General features: G+C 36.1%; 1 protein-coding gene across 4 annotated transcripts in view; it reads left to right on the top strand.

Annotated features, from left to right (window-relative positions):
- HAAO (3-hydroxyanthranilate 3,4-dioxygenase) overlaps positions 1-15,921 on the top strand; it is a 38,135-nt gene extending 22,214 nt beyond the window's left edge. For 3 of the 4 annotated variants that reach the window (XM_071739504.1, XM_071739505.1, XM_071739501.1), the window contains 5 exons: positions 563-606; positions 10,926-11,071; positions 12,125-12,193; positions 13,343-13,425; positions 14,777-15,921. In XM_071739504.1, coding sequence (XP_071595605.1) covers positions 563-606; positions 10,926-11,071; positions 12,125-12,193; positions 13,343-13,425; positions 14,777-14,855 — 421 coding nt within the window. In that variant the 3' untranslated portion in view covers positions 14,856-15,921. The remainder of the gene's footprint in view (positions 1-562; positions 607-10,925; positions 11,072-12,124; positions 12,194-13,342; positions 13,426-14,776) is intronic. The other variant, XM_071739503.1, reaches the window with a different exon arrangement.
- The last annotated feature ends 483 nt before the right edge of the window (positions 15,922-16,404 follow it).

A 16,404-nucleotide genomic window follows, 5' to 3' on the forward strand; every position in this document is an offset into this window, starting at 1 on the left:
CTCATTAAATCAGATTTAAAATAAAGGGAAATCAGATGTGCCTTCTATCTATCTAGAACATATTTTTGAACAAGTAAAAGCATAGTGCTGCTAGGTGCAAAAAGACTGAATGAAAAATTAACACTGAATTGATGCTAGGTTAACTAAGTAAATGACTACATTGCCTTAGGGCTTTTTTTACTCTTGCTTTAATCTAAGCACTTTCAATCTATTTTATTCATGAATAATCAGGACTGCAGCAAATTCAGTAGAGAGCTGCTTTCTAGGAAATAAATACCTGTGTGTCATCACTAAACTAATCCATTTGTTAAGCAATTGCTAAAGGTGAGCAAGGAAGTGGTTTCATGACAAATTTTGGAGGACTTTCAGACAACCCCTCGGCCCTGTTGGGTACATTTATTCAAGAGGGTAGAGCTCTGTTGAATACATGTGACAGTCACTGAGGTTGTAGCACATCCATACTCAGCACAAAGCTTAGTGGCCAGCATTACTGCTCAGTCTTCTCTAATTAACAGAATATGAATGTGAATTTTTAATGGTTTTTAAATGTTTATTATTCCAGGTTTTTTAATTCAAGACAATATCAAACTGGAAAACCAAATCCAGGTAATGCAAGTTAATTTCAGAATTAAAATAATTATTGTATCTGGTTGAACATTAATGATTTTCTCCACCTATAATGACCAAGATTCTGTTTTTCTTATGTAGATTAAAGTTATTTTGGGAAGTAATTTCTTTCATTACCCAATCCACAAATAAAATACATGTATATGATTACCAACATCACTTTGGTTCGTGTGATGTCAAAATGATAACTGGTAATGGTAACTGCAGAGTGTGAAGTTTCAGTATCTTTATCATTGCATGCCATTCAAGTCTTATACTAGCAAAATTTCACTTCTCAATTTTCATTTTCAAATGTTTTGGCTTCTTTAGAAATCGGATGTCTTAAACTTGTAACAGCACCTTCAATGGGAAAACTGTTTTGCTGAAATCTTATAATTCTGTTGGCCCACAGCTCTACATGAACATGGAGCATCTGCATCATCCATTGCTATTAATATAAATTATATGCAAAATGCCACCCATCTGTTTTAACCATGTATGAAAGACTACAGGATGTGACCATTTCTGCACCTGCAGGAATAGCTTCTATGGACTGTTTGCCTGTGTTTTGCTTAGGTTCAACCAGGTCAGTTCTGATACAGGAACTACCTGGAGACTCTCCATGACATTGCCAGGTTCTTAATGCGTGGAAAAGTAAAAATCAGCATAAGTACAGGAGGAGCTGCCTGAGATTGTCACCTGGCGAGTTCCTGCACCAGTTAGCCAAATGCTGCTCTGAAGGCCACCAGTTCAGTGAATCCCATTGCTCATTTAGGGTTGTTGTTTCAGATCAGTCTATTGTCTCTTCTGTGACAGGAGATGGCTGACTGGGAGATATCCTGCAGGAAATTTATGGCTCAGGTGCACTGCATGTGCACACATGCACAGCTGTAATACCCACCTATGCTACGCTTAACAAGTATGTGACAAACTTGAATGTCATCCTTCAGGCACCCCCATAATTTAAATTCCCTCTGTCTTGCTACAAGTTAAAGACAAATTTTATTTCCCCTCTTTAAGAAGCTGTTGGAACCAGTCATTCTTAATCTCCATATTCACTCCTGGATGTCTTAAATTGACTTTTATGGATTACTCTAATGGAGACAAAACTTCTAGTGAAACATTATTTCCACATCTGTCCCTCTTGATAGTCACCATAAAAGTGATAGTGCTTGCTGCCTCAGCCAATAATGGAACAAAGTGCTTATTAAAATCCTACAAAAAGGGAACAAATGTTTCGGGTTTTTTTCATGAATATCACCTTTCTTGAAAATAGGTGACTAAACCATCATCACCAAAATAAAAAGTTCACAGAACAGTCCTATGTATAAGATGGCAACCATACAAGCCTTTGCAATTAGGAAATGGTAACCCAGTTAGAAAACCCACCTGAAAGACATTACATCTGAACCAGTTTATGGCACTGGCTCTTTGACTGACTGGGAAATGGACTTCTCAGCAAAAGGTTTGCTGTTTCATACAGACAGAATGTTATCTCCAATATCTTCCTTTTCTTTATATGCACCATCAAAATGTTTTTGTTTTACTCTGAGCATGTCACCAGTGTGACATGTTTGGGTGTTGATGATTTGGGGTTTTTTGTCAATTTGGGGGTTTCTTTGCAGAGATGAGAGGTAGTGCAGGTACTGTCTCTCACTTTGTTTATCAAAGAAAAGATAATTTCAGATGAAGCCTCTAGATGCTGCTATAGTAAAAAAAAAAAAACCCTCATGCATACTATCCTAGTGCAATACAGTGATTTCCAAGGAGCATCTCTCACCAGGTTGAGCTAGGAGCTCAAACAAATCAATTATATCACTGCAGGAAAACAGAACATTAGATTTATGTTGTTAATATTTTTGCAGAAGAGTAGAGCTCAATAACAAACCTGACAATCCATCAGAAGCTATGATATATCTTGACTTTTTCTTTTAAACGTATAACTGAGAAATTTTTATTGATAAATCCAGTAAATAGGTTCTACCCTTGTAATTTACTCAAAGCTGTAAAAAGGCTGAAGAAAGCCAAAAGGCAGAAGACTTCCAATAAAACTAAAAAAAAAAAAAAAAAAAAAAAAGAAAAAAAGAAAAGAAGAAAAAAAGAAAAAAAGAAAAAAAAAAGAAAAAAAGAAAAAAAGAAAAAAAGAAAAAAAGAAAAAAAGAAAAAAAGAAAAAAAGAAAAAAAAAGAAAAAAAGAAAAAAAAAAGAAAAAAAGAAAAAAAAAAGAAAAAAAAAAGAAAAAAAGAAAAAAAAAAGAAAGAAAAAAAGAAAAAAAGAAAAGAAAAAAAAAGAAAAAAAGAAAAAAAGAAAAAAAGAAAAAAAAAAGAAAAAAAGAAAAAAAAAAGAAAAAAAGAAAAAAAAAAGAAAAAAAGAAAAAAAGAAAAAAAGAAAAAAAAAGAAAAAAAGAAAAAAAGAAAAAAAAAAGAAAAAAAGAAAAAAAAAGAAAAAAAGAAAAAAAGAAAAAAAGAAAAAAAGAAAAAAAGAAAAAAAGAAAAAAAGAAAAAAAGAAAAAAAGAAAAAAAGAAAAAAAGAAAAAAAGAAAAAAAGAAAAAAAGAAAAAAAGAAAAAAGAAAAAAAGAAAAAAAGAAAAAAAGAAAAAAAGAAAAAAAGAAAAAAAGAGGTTCTTTCAAGATAAAAGTAATTAAAACAAGTACATGTTGTTATTTTGCTCAGAGCTTAGTATATATTTTTGCCCTGAATTTATTATCTTCTTGAGTTAGCCATCAATGCAATAAGAAGCTCAAAATCTCAGTCAAGTCTTACATAAGATTGAAACACCCCAGATTTTTAGTTACAGAAGTTTTTAGCTGGCAGCTCCTGTAACTGCCAGTGAGACTTGTGTTAAAAAAAAAATAAAATTTAAAAAAGTTCAACTGAGATATGAGTAAGCTGGTAATAAGTTCTTTCTGGATGCATATCCAGATAAATAATGCTTTGGATTTATTCCCTCAGCAGATCTCTCCATTTTTTTTTCTTCTCTTAAAAAGTAGAATTCAACAACCAGCCTGACACTTGTAACATATAACAAGCTACCACTAGTTTCTCAAGATATTTCATTCCAGGCATATTTTAACAAGATTTGAGCTGGCCTATGCAGAGGGCTCAATTTCAGCCTCTTCCTTCAGTTTTCTTCTGAAAACCTAGAATCCCCTAAGTTTGAAAGTGCCAGTTTAAGCCCTCTCAGATTTCTCTCTACATAAGCCTGAAGTGCCTCCCTGGTTTAGAGACAAATGGAATAAAATTGAAGAAAAACATCATGAAAGAATCCCTTGATTGCAGTTGACTCACAGAGGAAAGCTTTAAGTCGAATAAATCAAGCTCCAATTGCTTCTTAAAAAAGCACCACACTAATGTTTGGGGTTTTTTTGTTCTTTTCTAAACAACAAAAAAACCCCCCAAACACCCCAAACAAACAACTATGAAACTAAAAAACAAAACCAAAAAACCAAACAACAACAAAAAAACACCAGACTTCTCCTTGATTTATGGTTTCTGGCTCAGACAATAGTAAGGCAAATCCCTCTGAAAGCAGGGTACTCAGAATAAATAAAGAGATAGCAATAGCTATTAAAAAGATAAATTTTTAGAAGAGGGACTCGAGTACCATCAGGTGAAACACAATCAGAAACTCACATTCCATTCAGTCCTTATCTTCCCTGGAGCTGAATTACCAGCCTCTTGTTACCACGAGTGTAGATAAAGCCTGAGAAAACTCTCACCTCCTTTTATCATTCAGGGTGAATGAATATGTTAGGAACACTCAAGATAGGTTGGGTTGGTTTACTTTACACAAGTTTTGACATGAGGAATTAGTTATCAAAACAGTATTTGTTACATTCAGTTCAATCAGACTGGAAGCAAGATTCTCTCAAGGTTTCTATTTAATCCCAATTATATAGTGAAGAGGACAAGACACAATTCAGACAATAAAAGTTATAAGGAACAGTGATGGCTGAATATTGTTTGCAAAAGGATCCAGAAGTTCAAAAATTTATCCTGCCATGTTCACTGAAATAATACAGGCTTCTTTTATGTGAAATTTGGTGGGGAAACGAGCAAGAAAAGACTTTTCCTAGGTCAAGCTTGTTTAATAATGATCTACAAGAACATTAATGATATAGGTAGGTAGAATGTTAGTTTTTTGTTTATTCAAATTAAATAATCAACTTCTAATTATCAGTGAACTTTTAATTCCCATAAAACCTTTATTGTCAGTGGACACAGATAATATACTACAAAACCCTGTCCTATAATTAATTCACTAGCAAAACTTTCTTCATTTCTAGGTGTATTACAGGTGATTTACACTCTAGACTTAAAACTCTGGTTAGTATTGTTAGAATACAGCACAGTTCCATGCTTATGATTCAAAGGATCTGAAAGTATGAAAAATTGGGAGCTTTCTTCAGTCAGCTGGAGTAGGAATACCATATAGCCTAGGGCATGCTCTATAAACAAATGTTTTCTGGTTTCAGTAGTGCTGTTAAACAAATAATAAAGGTGTGTTCAGTGCTATAAAAATTGGCTTATGTGCTGTCATCTTCTGTAGCTAATTGAGTGCATCCTCTGTAGACAGTATTAGCTGTTCAGTCTTGGTTCACTGGTGTACAAAACCAAGCAGAACAGAATGGTAATATCTGAAATTAAGAAAAAGCTAAAGAACAAATATAACTGGCTATTAGATTATACTAATTTAGTTAAAACTACCTCAGAAAAATACATCAGGTTCCCAGAGCCCATAATTGCTAATGACAGCAGTCAAACAAAAACTGAAAAAAAGTCTCCAGGTCTGCTTCTCTCTCAGCTGAGCCTCCTCAAAGAGAAGCAGAACACAAACTGTAATCTCTAGTAGCTCTCCTAATGTTTTACCATAGGAACCAAGCCACTACTGCCCTTTAGTTCATAATGTATATAATTAACCTATCAGGAAAACTGGAATAAGTGCCCTAAAGTTGTTTTCCTTTCATAATATAGTGAAAAATCTATTATTTTAAGAGCTCTGAAGCTCAGAGAACTTTCACAGCAGGTATGTATTTGCTAATAAAGTAGCTTCTTTCTTTGTAAGTGTTCCTCAGACAACCTCTGAAACAGAAAACTCACAAGTTGAGTCAGCCTGACATTTTCCCTAATGTTTCTTAGGCTATTTAATAGTAATAGCTCACACGTGATGTACAAATCCTTGTTTCACAAACTTAGTGAGATCTCAATGTTTGTTATAAAGAAACTTCTATTCCTCTTCTGTGGAAACAGAAGTTATGCACAAAGGCTATTAATGAAATGCCTACAGTAATATAAAAGGCAGATTCAGACATAAAAATTAAGATTCCTGATTTTAGAATTGGAACAGTAGTATTTCTCAATACAATTTACAATTCTTAACTTTAAATTATCAATTCATTATTCATTATTGATAGAACTTTATGAAATATTAATCATTGACCTAGCATTATTAATAATGACCTAGCTGTATCATTAAGAGCGTTTAAACATAATTTTGGCCTGAAATTTGCAATTCTCTTCTGTCTGGCTGGTGATAGCTCCTTGTGCAGAGGGCACCTTTATTACAGAAATATTTTTTAAAGCTTTCTTTATCTTTGTTTCACTTAGGAAAAAGAATTTGTTGTTTAGTTTCCAGCATAGATTTAATGATGCAAAGGAAAACGTTCCTAAAAATAATTACAGGAACAAGTCATAAATTATCAGTCACGCCAATTCTCAGGGCATGCTACAAAACCAAATACTCTGACACAGGGAAGTGTAGGATTACACCAAGTGAGAGCTGTATTTTTGACTAAATGTTTCTGCATCTCTACTCAACAACAGTGAAATGAACCAACTACACCTAAAGTACTCAGTTACTCTCAGTACAATTACTTTGGATTTTTATAGGCTATGAGCTAGCTACTTGTTTTTTTAAAACCCAGATGCATGAAATTACAACCCCCAGACCACAGGTTTTGTTTGCAGAGGTATTAAACTCCTACTAGTCTCACAGATATTTCTGCTAACATTGAGAATAAAGCAGACTTTTCACAGGAATTAGTTAGGCTCGTATAGGAAAAACATCCCAAATATGCATTACTTCTGGCACTGGCAATTAAATGTGAAACGCTGCAAGAACACAGAACTATTTATACTGGTGTAGTATTCTCTAAGAGATGGAAGGGGAGGTTAGAAAGTAGACAGAAATAAATTAATACACAATTCTAATATAACTTGTGAGCTTCTTATCCATAGTCTGGACCATTTTATACTCAGTTAAAGGACAGGAAAAATAAACCAAAAAAACCATTTCTAACTGCTCCAGTTTTCATACAGTTGTCTTCGCCTTTTGCAGAGGGAGACAACATTTGTAAGGGACTTTCTCACACCCTGGCATGGTGCTGGGGCCACAGTATGGAGGAAGACTGTTTCTGAGGCACTAGGAGGATTTAGGATGAAGGAGCTCTCATAAGTATTAAGGACATATAAAGGTGATTTAAAGATTTGAAGATTGTTCCATCTAGAGTGTGCCATCTAGAAACGAAGGATTGCACATCACTGAAAAAATATTTGTTCTTGAAGTCAACATGCAATCAGTTTGACAGTTGACACTACTGCAATACATTGTATTTCACGTTGTTTCTTGCTTTTTTCTTTTGCAACAAATCTCAAAGAACAAGTTTTGCAAGAGAGCTATGGAAAGATCTTGAGGACAGTAGGGCTCAAGAAACCGACTTCTGGTCTGAATTCTTCTCAAGCTCACTGGGGTAGGGAAGGGGAAGTTTCCATGTAACATGGAAGTCTGGGGGAAGCAAACACACCCAGATACCTGGCAGGCAAGTGGCAGTCCTCTTCTACCTGTCCTCTTTATTGCTATCAGAAGTACAGTACTCCCAGCAAGTTCAAACTCTTCCTTGGATAGTCTCTGTTGAGGCTGTAGCTGCATATTCACTGGCTATTTTCTTGCAAGATGTTCTCTCCATTTTTGCACAGCTTCAAACTCTCCGTCTCAGTATAGTCTCGATTGTTTAACTAAAATCAGCTTCCTCTAAAACCTGTAATTTCCTTTTTAAAATATTTACAGACTCATTCAGTAAACATGATGTATTTTTCAGCTTGACATGGCATCATCACATTCTAATTTAAAGTTGAAATGAGCTATGAAACCCATAAAGAACACATTGCTCTGATATGAATATTTAATAGTAATGATCCACAATTTGCTATTGAAGTATTTAAATGGATCTCCTGAACAAGTAAGAAAATATTAGATTTGATGTTCCGCTTAGTGATATATTACTTGGAGATGCAAACAAGACTTTAAGCTGACTAGCTTAAAATTGCCATATTTTTTTATTTTGCTGGCATGTTTTTACCTTTACCATCATCAAACCATCATGTCTCCATGTCTCAGTGTATTACTGGAACATAACTGCAGAAAAACATCAACTCACACTTCTGAAATATTATTGAAAGCCAATGTAGTCTAAGCAGAAATATATGCTATAGTATCTGAGCAGAGGTTTCTGATAAGAAACAGTTTATCTGGAAGCACCAGGCTTCAGCTCAAATATATATATATATATATATATATATATATATATATGTGGGATAGCAAAATACTGGATCATCCTCACGTTGGCTCAAGCTCACAAACTCTTGGGTACCTGCAGCTTTCAGCATCATGCAAGGGATAAGTATCAGGGTTAAGTGAGGACTCAGTCACTTAGCATCTTAATAATGTCAGACATACATCATGTACTTCATCCTCACAGTGCTCTTTATTTGTCCTGCAGTAACAGGTCAGCAAATCATTACACTAGATCACACAAAAGGTTCATTTCATGCAGACTCAGTTTTCAAAGGCCATTAGGCTATCTCTGGGAATGTATTATTAACATCTGAATTAGGAATAAACTAAAATTCCATCACAGACCAGGGCCTCCTGACAAGTGTCCAGGCAGCTCTTGTCCTAAAGAACTTAAAATCTAAATAAATTTAGGTCTGCCTTTACCTGGAAGCAAATGTAACTCTTAGAAAGTGCCTGTGCATCACAAGCAAGAAAGGACAGTGCTCCACAGCAAGCATAGTATGCATTACACTTTATGTTGCCCCTAAGTATACAAAGATCTCCTATTACTTTTTCCTCCTCCTTTGTACCCTCTTTGACCAGGACAGCTGGAGTCAGAGATCACTAGGAAGAGGAAAACTAGTAAAATTATGGTTACAGGGTATAAGTGACAGAATCAAGGCCACAAATGAAGAACATAGTTGATTTTCATATTTAGATTCATGTTGCTTCTTGGTCAGAACAGAAACAAGTACTCTGGCTTGTTTGTACCCCAAACTCCTTGCAACTCATGGGGAGTATTCATAGTTCTACATAGCTAAAACATCACCTACATTCAGCTTATTGCTATCTATTCACCAGTACATGAAGTCTGAACTTACTTGATAGCTTGATGCTGAAATTCTTAACCTGTGGAGAATATGTATCCCCTTGAGCTAGGCAGAATACCCATGGTTTCTTGGTATGCATTTCTTATCCTAACAAATGCTATATACCAGTTTTTTTGAGTTTGTTTTGATGTGGGACTTGCATTCTAGTAGAAAGTCTTGCCAATTAATGTTTTTATTCCAACAGGCTCTTCTAAATTCCAGAGCGACCAGTTTTATTTTGATAACAGGAAAATATTCTATCATTTTCATATTATTTTAGAGGGTAAAGTTTTTGCAGTGAGAAAATAAAATCATGAATTACCTTAACACTACTTTTCAGTGTTATCAAATAATACAGCATGTTCACACTAGATCTTGTTAAATGTTTTCAGGTTCAGGTTAGAAGATACATAGATTTTCTTGCTCCTTCTGGTGCTTCCTAATGTCTCTTGGGGAATTTGTTTTTAAAATAGAACTGTGTCAAGTATTTAAGTTAAATAATGTAAAAGGAGGATGCTTTTTTTTTTTTTTTGTAAGGAAGTGTGAAGGCAAAAAGCCTTTGAACAAATAATTCCTTCCTTGGCTGTAGATTTCTTCAAATTGCTTTCAATATTCCCTAAAAGAGGCATTGTTGAGGCAAATCATTTGCAGAAACATGTTGACTCTTCCATTTAATTGATTATAATGGAGAAGGAATTTGAATGGCAAAACCATCTTCTGAAATAAGAGTTAGTATCTCATCCAGATTGTCTGAAGATGGATGTAGATTTTTCAATGCTTATTATGATCCATTACAGAGCAGTGGGTTATTCAGTACACTGCTGTCCCTCGGATGGTCCCTTGTCACTATCTCCCGTGATGTTCAAAGACTGCAATCAAATGGCCTTCCATGGAAGAAGGAAATGGTACATTCAGAACACTGCAGAGCAGTGAAATACAGCTTTAGAGACCAAACAGAAGAACATGGAATAATGAATACACTAACACTTGAAAAAGACTTACTTTTTTACTAGCACTGAGACTGAGATTTGGCTGCGAGATTGTTTGCTCAATGCATTTGGGACACAGATATTGAGTGAGTTTTTTCTGCATCTAGTTGGTATTATTATTTGAAATTACTCCATGGGTGTTCTCCCAAGGCATTTCAGAACAAACTACTTAGCATCACCAAGGTGATTGTACTGTCTGTGCTTCACCGTGGGCTGGTAAATAACTAAAGCTAATTCAATATACCAGCAACACACAGCACAAATCTTGAATTTCACCAGCTAGACTTGAACTGCATTCAGTCCTCCAGCTATTTCAAATCAATTCAGTTACGAAGGGGAATCACTGGAAATTAAATCCAGGTACAACTCCAGAAACACCAGGAAAAAAAAAGCATTTTATTAAATTCAGGGTTGTGATAACAGGCTTACTCCACTGTGGTCAGTGAATTTTAAAACACATGGAGGAAAACAAATAAAAGCCAGGACTAACTATGTGAAAGATGCAGGATAAGCTGGTTCTATAGGCCTAATTCCACTTACTTGTGAATATGTAAGGGTTGACTCAGTAAAGGCTTAGACAGGACAAATCACATTTTACCTGTGCAAAAGCTGGTCAGAAAGAGAATTAAGAATATGCAAGAAAAACTGGGTAGTCTACTGCATGCATTTTTAACAAGTGTGTTCTGACAACAGCTTCAAAGAAGCAACTCAATAAAGATACATAAATAATACTTGCATCTTACAACAGCAATTAAGAAGTCCTGATAATGACCATAGCACTGTTTGCTGTTACAACTGACTTGTGATTAGATAACTGTAAATTGAAACCTTCAAGCTGTGAACAAAGGTAAAATCTTTGCAAAAATCAAGGGTAGCAAGTGTCACTGATAGCCCTCTGCCTTCCTTACAGATGAACTCCTGAAAGAAACACCTTTCCCACTGAATCCCACTTATGTTATGGAGCCATTTTCCTTACAAGGCTGGTTAAATGATCACCGGGGTGAAATAAAACAGAAGAAATCCTTGAATATGTTTGGAGATAACTTTGAAACAGAGGTAGGGAGGTCTAAGTTCTCTGAAAGAGATGGACACTTTTAAAGGTGCAGATAATCATGAAATGGTTTGGGTTGGAAGGGAACTTAATGCTCATCTAGTCCCAGCCCCACTGTCATGGGGGGCAGGGACACCTTCCACTAGACCAGGTTGCTCAAAGTCCCATCCAACCTGGCCTTGAATGCTTCCAGAGAGGGGGCATCCACAACTTCCCTGGGCAACCTGTGCCAGTGTCTCACCACCCTCACAGTGAAGAATTTCTTTCATCTTTCATGTGTTCAGCTACATGTCTGAACAGCATCATTGGTGCCAAGTCCAATCTGGGTGTTTAAACACTTTTTTTCCTTTGCCCTCAATCTACATAAAATGTAAACAGGAAAACTGGACAGCATCAGAGAGCTGAGGCTGTGGTAAAGCACTGCACTTCTCAGTTTAGTTAAACACCATCTAGTTTGGGTGTAAAATAAGCTGTCACCATTTGATATCTGTGCTGTATGCCTGACAGTTTACAAAACATATTCTTTCTCTGGGTTACTTGGAGTCACACTCAGAAGAATCCAATACATTTGACAGCAAAGTGACAGAGTGTGGGACTGTCAGAAAGAACACAGAAAGGGCTGATAATGAGAAAAATAAGGTCTGGTCTGCCTCTTTTTTTGATGATAATAGAAGGACCTTTTCTGCTTCAACAGGCTCTTGACAAGCCCCAGAGTTCATGAGGAGGAAGTGCCTGTTCCAAGAACAGAAGCAGGAAGGATATAGATGCAAAACTGAGAGTGGGAGGAGGCAGAAGGAATAGATAAGTGACGATGCAGAGGAGCATAAGGAGTGGCAGGTGTGATCAGTTCCCTTTTTATCAGTAGGAATCAATATGAGAATACCAAAAGTAATGTGAATTTTAATGTCTGTAAAAATAACGTCATCTTCTATGAATATTTTTCTGCAAAAATAGAATGTTTTCATTGCTGTAGGAAGATAGGAACATGAATACATACACTTTGGTTACTGGAATGAATCCATTACTTTTCTTTTTAATTTTTTTTTTTTAAAAAAAAGGTTACAGCTTATGGACCAGGAACAACTGAGAAAAGCAAAACGAATTCAGATATCTGGATATGGCAGCTGGTACGTGGCAATTCACACTTGTTTGCTGATGAGTTCATGCTTCGGATCAGACTAAACAGTAGTAAAGCCTTTTACCACCAACAAGAGAAATTAAAACAATCACCTTCATTCTTACAGAAAAGATCAACAGGTAGCACCCTTCAGCTTTAAACTATCATGAAAAATAACTGAACTACTGCCACCATAAAAATAATCTTTTTCCTCATCTTGTATGTTAAGGACAGAGATACAGGCATCTTCCACCAGAGGTCTTGGTGTGGATTTTAATACACCCTACCTAGAGGTATATCCTGTAAATATATCAGAATGCCTCAAAGAGATAAAAAAGCATCACCTGTTTCTTCTTGAAGCATTTTTCCTCACACTGAAGTCAAATTGGAACTGGGTAGAATAAGCTAATGAAAAAGTGAGAACTTGTTTATACTAAAGCACAGCAGTAGGCAATACAGATGCCTTTCATTCAACACGTTCCTTTGAAACATTTGCAACCCAAGGGAAAAAAAAGAAAAGCTGGTTTTCACTTACACAAGGCAGGTTAGCTTGGGAGGCAGATATTTCTATCAGTTCCTGTTCTGTTCAGGGACTGTCAGCTAGTAATTAAAGAAAAATACTCTTGAAAGATTTTTTAACACAGCAACTTATAGCAGCCTGTACAATCAAGGCCTTGTTACTGGCAAGAATCTGCTTGACAAGATAATGACAAGTCCATTCCAGTGTGGAGAGACTCCTATTAGTGATCTCTGTCAGATCCCTGCTGACTTGTGAACTGCTTTTCAAGGCTTAAAAATATATTAGGTCACAGAAAAGTTGAAGAGGAGCCTGAAGTACTCCAGGAGCTTATCTGTAATTTCCAGAGCTGTACCAACTTGCAGGCTGCTAGGTTAGATTGGTAGCAGTGTACTCCCATGAATCAGATTGTGGGTTGATGCTTTATGATGGGGAACAATGAACCATGAAGAATATTTTCATTGATGCTAATAGCATCAGACAGGGAAGATCAGATGAATATTTAGCAAGGCCTCATGAAACACAGCAGGATAGAAGGGCTTTTTGAGTGGGAACGATTTCCATACTCACCCACAGCATTATCTTCCTACTAGTGACAGGACATGGATAATCAAAATCTGGTAATCTGTTCTTTCCCTTCAGGAGGGCACATCAACTGTTACCATGGATGGTAAAACCCTGACTCTATCTGCTGGTGACAGTCTGCTTGTCCGTACCCAGTCTACGTGAGTAGAAATGAACTGTGGTTCAGTGCATAATTTCCCAGGTTCTGACAACAAAAATTCTTTGTATTTGGTCCACATCAGGCTGAGCATCAGCTGGTGCAGAAACTCAGCACCTGTTATTGCAGAATTTTCAATAGCCTCCATTATTCCTTGGGGTAGAAGTGTCTTTGGGAAAAAAAGCCATTCATTAATTTTAGTTCACCTCTTAAGATTTAAGCTAGGGGAAAAAAAAAAAAAAAAAGAAAGAAAAGATAAGCACCAACAAGAAAAAGCAGCATGCAAAAGAACATGCAGAAAGGTAGACAGCACTAATACATTAGCAATGACAGCAGATCCTCTGAGCCTCAGACTGGGCTTAATTAACATCAATACAGCAAGACTTGGAGTTCAGACTAAGAACACAGCTCTCTTCCTGAAGCAGGATTTATATGGCTGTTTCATCATCAAGACAACATGATACATGTAAAGGAAAAAAACAAACAAACAAACAAACAAACCCAGTGAAAATAGTTTCCAAAGAGAGCCTATCATGAAGATGATGAAGGGTGATGTCTACTCTCTGGTAATGTAATGCAGCAGATTATAAGCAGAAGATACAAATGATTACCTTTCCTACAGTAGTGGTGCTACCATTTACACCTTTTTTACAGCACTGATAACATTTGCTGAAAGAGCTGAAACCATCCAGCTGTGCACAGAACTGTTCTCTGCACCTGTGATTCCAACACACAGCCACCTCCTCCCTTCACCATTACTTCCACCATTTCTGAAATCACTTAATTTCCAGTCCTGCAGTCCAGTTAATGAGCTTGTTTTCAAAACCATGGCTTGAGGCATGTACAGAGCTCTGCAGGCACATTTCATACTACTATTAGATATTTATCAGATCAGCAGGCACCTTTTGTTGTACACATCACTGCTGCATACTGGTTGACCTCTGGCCATCTCTGCAACAGACACAAGAAGGGCTAATACAACAGTGATGACCACAAGAAAATTACTCTTGAATTCATAGATATTTATTTTGTTAGAATAATATGTGTATTGAGGTGATCCTTTTCCAATCTTCATATGTCAGAGATCAGTCTGGATGCCTTCCCCTCTGGTTCACCCATAGGTAGATATAAATTCTTTCCTACCATGTCACACTGCTTGGCTTATGTTAGTGATGGTGAAGAGTAATTCCCTGAACTATCACAAGATACACTAATATAGAAATAGAACTACTGTAATCAGAACAGAACTGGTTTGTTTTCCCCTAATTTTCAGTAGCATCAATGTTTTAGTAGTTGGTTTGAGTGTGTAGTTCCCCCTCAAACACATTGTATCACTTCTCTCCCCATTTTTCCAGGTACTGCTGGAAAAGAACAGAAGAATGTATTGCTCTCTGCATTGCCCAGGATCCAAAACGAAAGCAGCCTTATCCCTAGTGCCTATGCCAGCTGACTTTGATGAAAACTATAGTTTTTACCTTCTTGTCTTAATGATCCTCTAGTCCAAATGCCTGGAAATTTGATTAGTATAACACAAAGATTTCAATTAATTAAACCAAGTGCTGTGCTCAGTTAAAATATTTTTCCCGAGTAGTTCAAGTTAAAACAAAATCTGGAATCAGTAGTTTCTTCTTAAGTACACAGAACTATAGCTCTTATCTGACAGTAAATTAAACCAGATGCTAGTAGCAGCATTAATTATATGATAATATATATGATACTATCTAGAATAAGTTAAAGGCTTTTCAAATTAAAGTCTCTGCCAACAGATGTAAAAAAGGAGACAGGACAGATACTGTTATTCCTACTTAGGTAGCAGTATTCGTTTCTTTGTCTCATTTTTGTCATTTGTAATAAATTTGGTATAATGTTAGTTACCCAGCCCACAGCAAAGGAGCTTTAATTGGCAGCAGTTCACAGGTCCAAGATCTTTGGCTAAAAGTCTCCTGTATTTTACTATCAGTTTTTCAAATCTGGCAATACAGTATCAATCACACTTATCATCAAGATGCCACACATCCCACTCTGGATGCTGTCCATGTGCTACACTATCAAGAGCAGAGCAGTGCAACTAACAGAGGAGCATCCAGGTCATGGGTGTTCCTCTGCAGCAGAAACCTCAAGTCAGTGTAGCTTGAGCAGTGTGTTGGGAGACAAGCAAGCAGAAAAAAAAAAATGTTATAATTGGTTTCTACTAAGTGCTGCTTGTTTTTTTAGAAGCAGAAAGTGTCAAAATACCTTTTACTGCTTTTAATCCAGGAAAGCTCCAGAGGGGACAATTGGTTTTGTTTGTGTTTTTGTTTGGTTGGTTTTTTTTATTGTCCTTGACATTATTAATATCAGAAAACTGGTTGCTTAAATGGCTGCATTTATTTTCAATTATATGCTTGGGAAAGCAAAGACTTATAATTACAAAAAAAAAAAAGAAATGGTAAGTTCAAAAAATATTGTTAATACATCTATCATCTACAAAGCTCATTAAACTGAGATGTCATGTGCTTTATTCAAGTGTTCATGCTTCTGATGAGAAAGACTCAGATGGCTTGACTTTGATCTATAACATACTTAAGTTCAATAGCTTTCCTAGTTAAGCATACAGCAGAATTTTGCTACGTCCTTCTGATAACAGAGGACCTAATGTAAGAAACTAAGCATAATTGAGCCTAGTCCTTCAAGCTATTTATGGGGATTGACTACTGCACATGAAAAGCAGCTATAACACTCCCAGTGAATTGGGGAATCCTTTATGTTATTACTATTGGTATCAGTGTGTCTGTAGCATTGCCTGGTCCTTGAGTGAACATCTACGGTTGAGGGAACCAAGGTACCAAACTGTTTTATTTTTATTCAACCAGTTAGAGGATAACCACAGAAATATTTCTATATTTCATGCTGAATTAAGTGAATTAAACACAGCAACACAGAACAACGCCCAGAATAATCAACAATTCCTCAGCCTTCCAGAGATGCTGAGCACCATGGAAGT

This window comes from Heliangelus exortis, chromosome 3, assembly GCF_036169615.1.
Source record: "Heliangelus exortis chromosome 3, bHelExo1.hap1, whole genome shotgun sequence".
NCBI lineage: Eukaryota > Metazoa > Chordata > Aves > Apodiformes > Trochilidae > Heliangelus > Heliangelus exortis.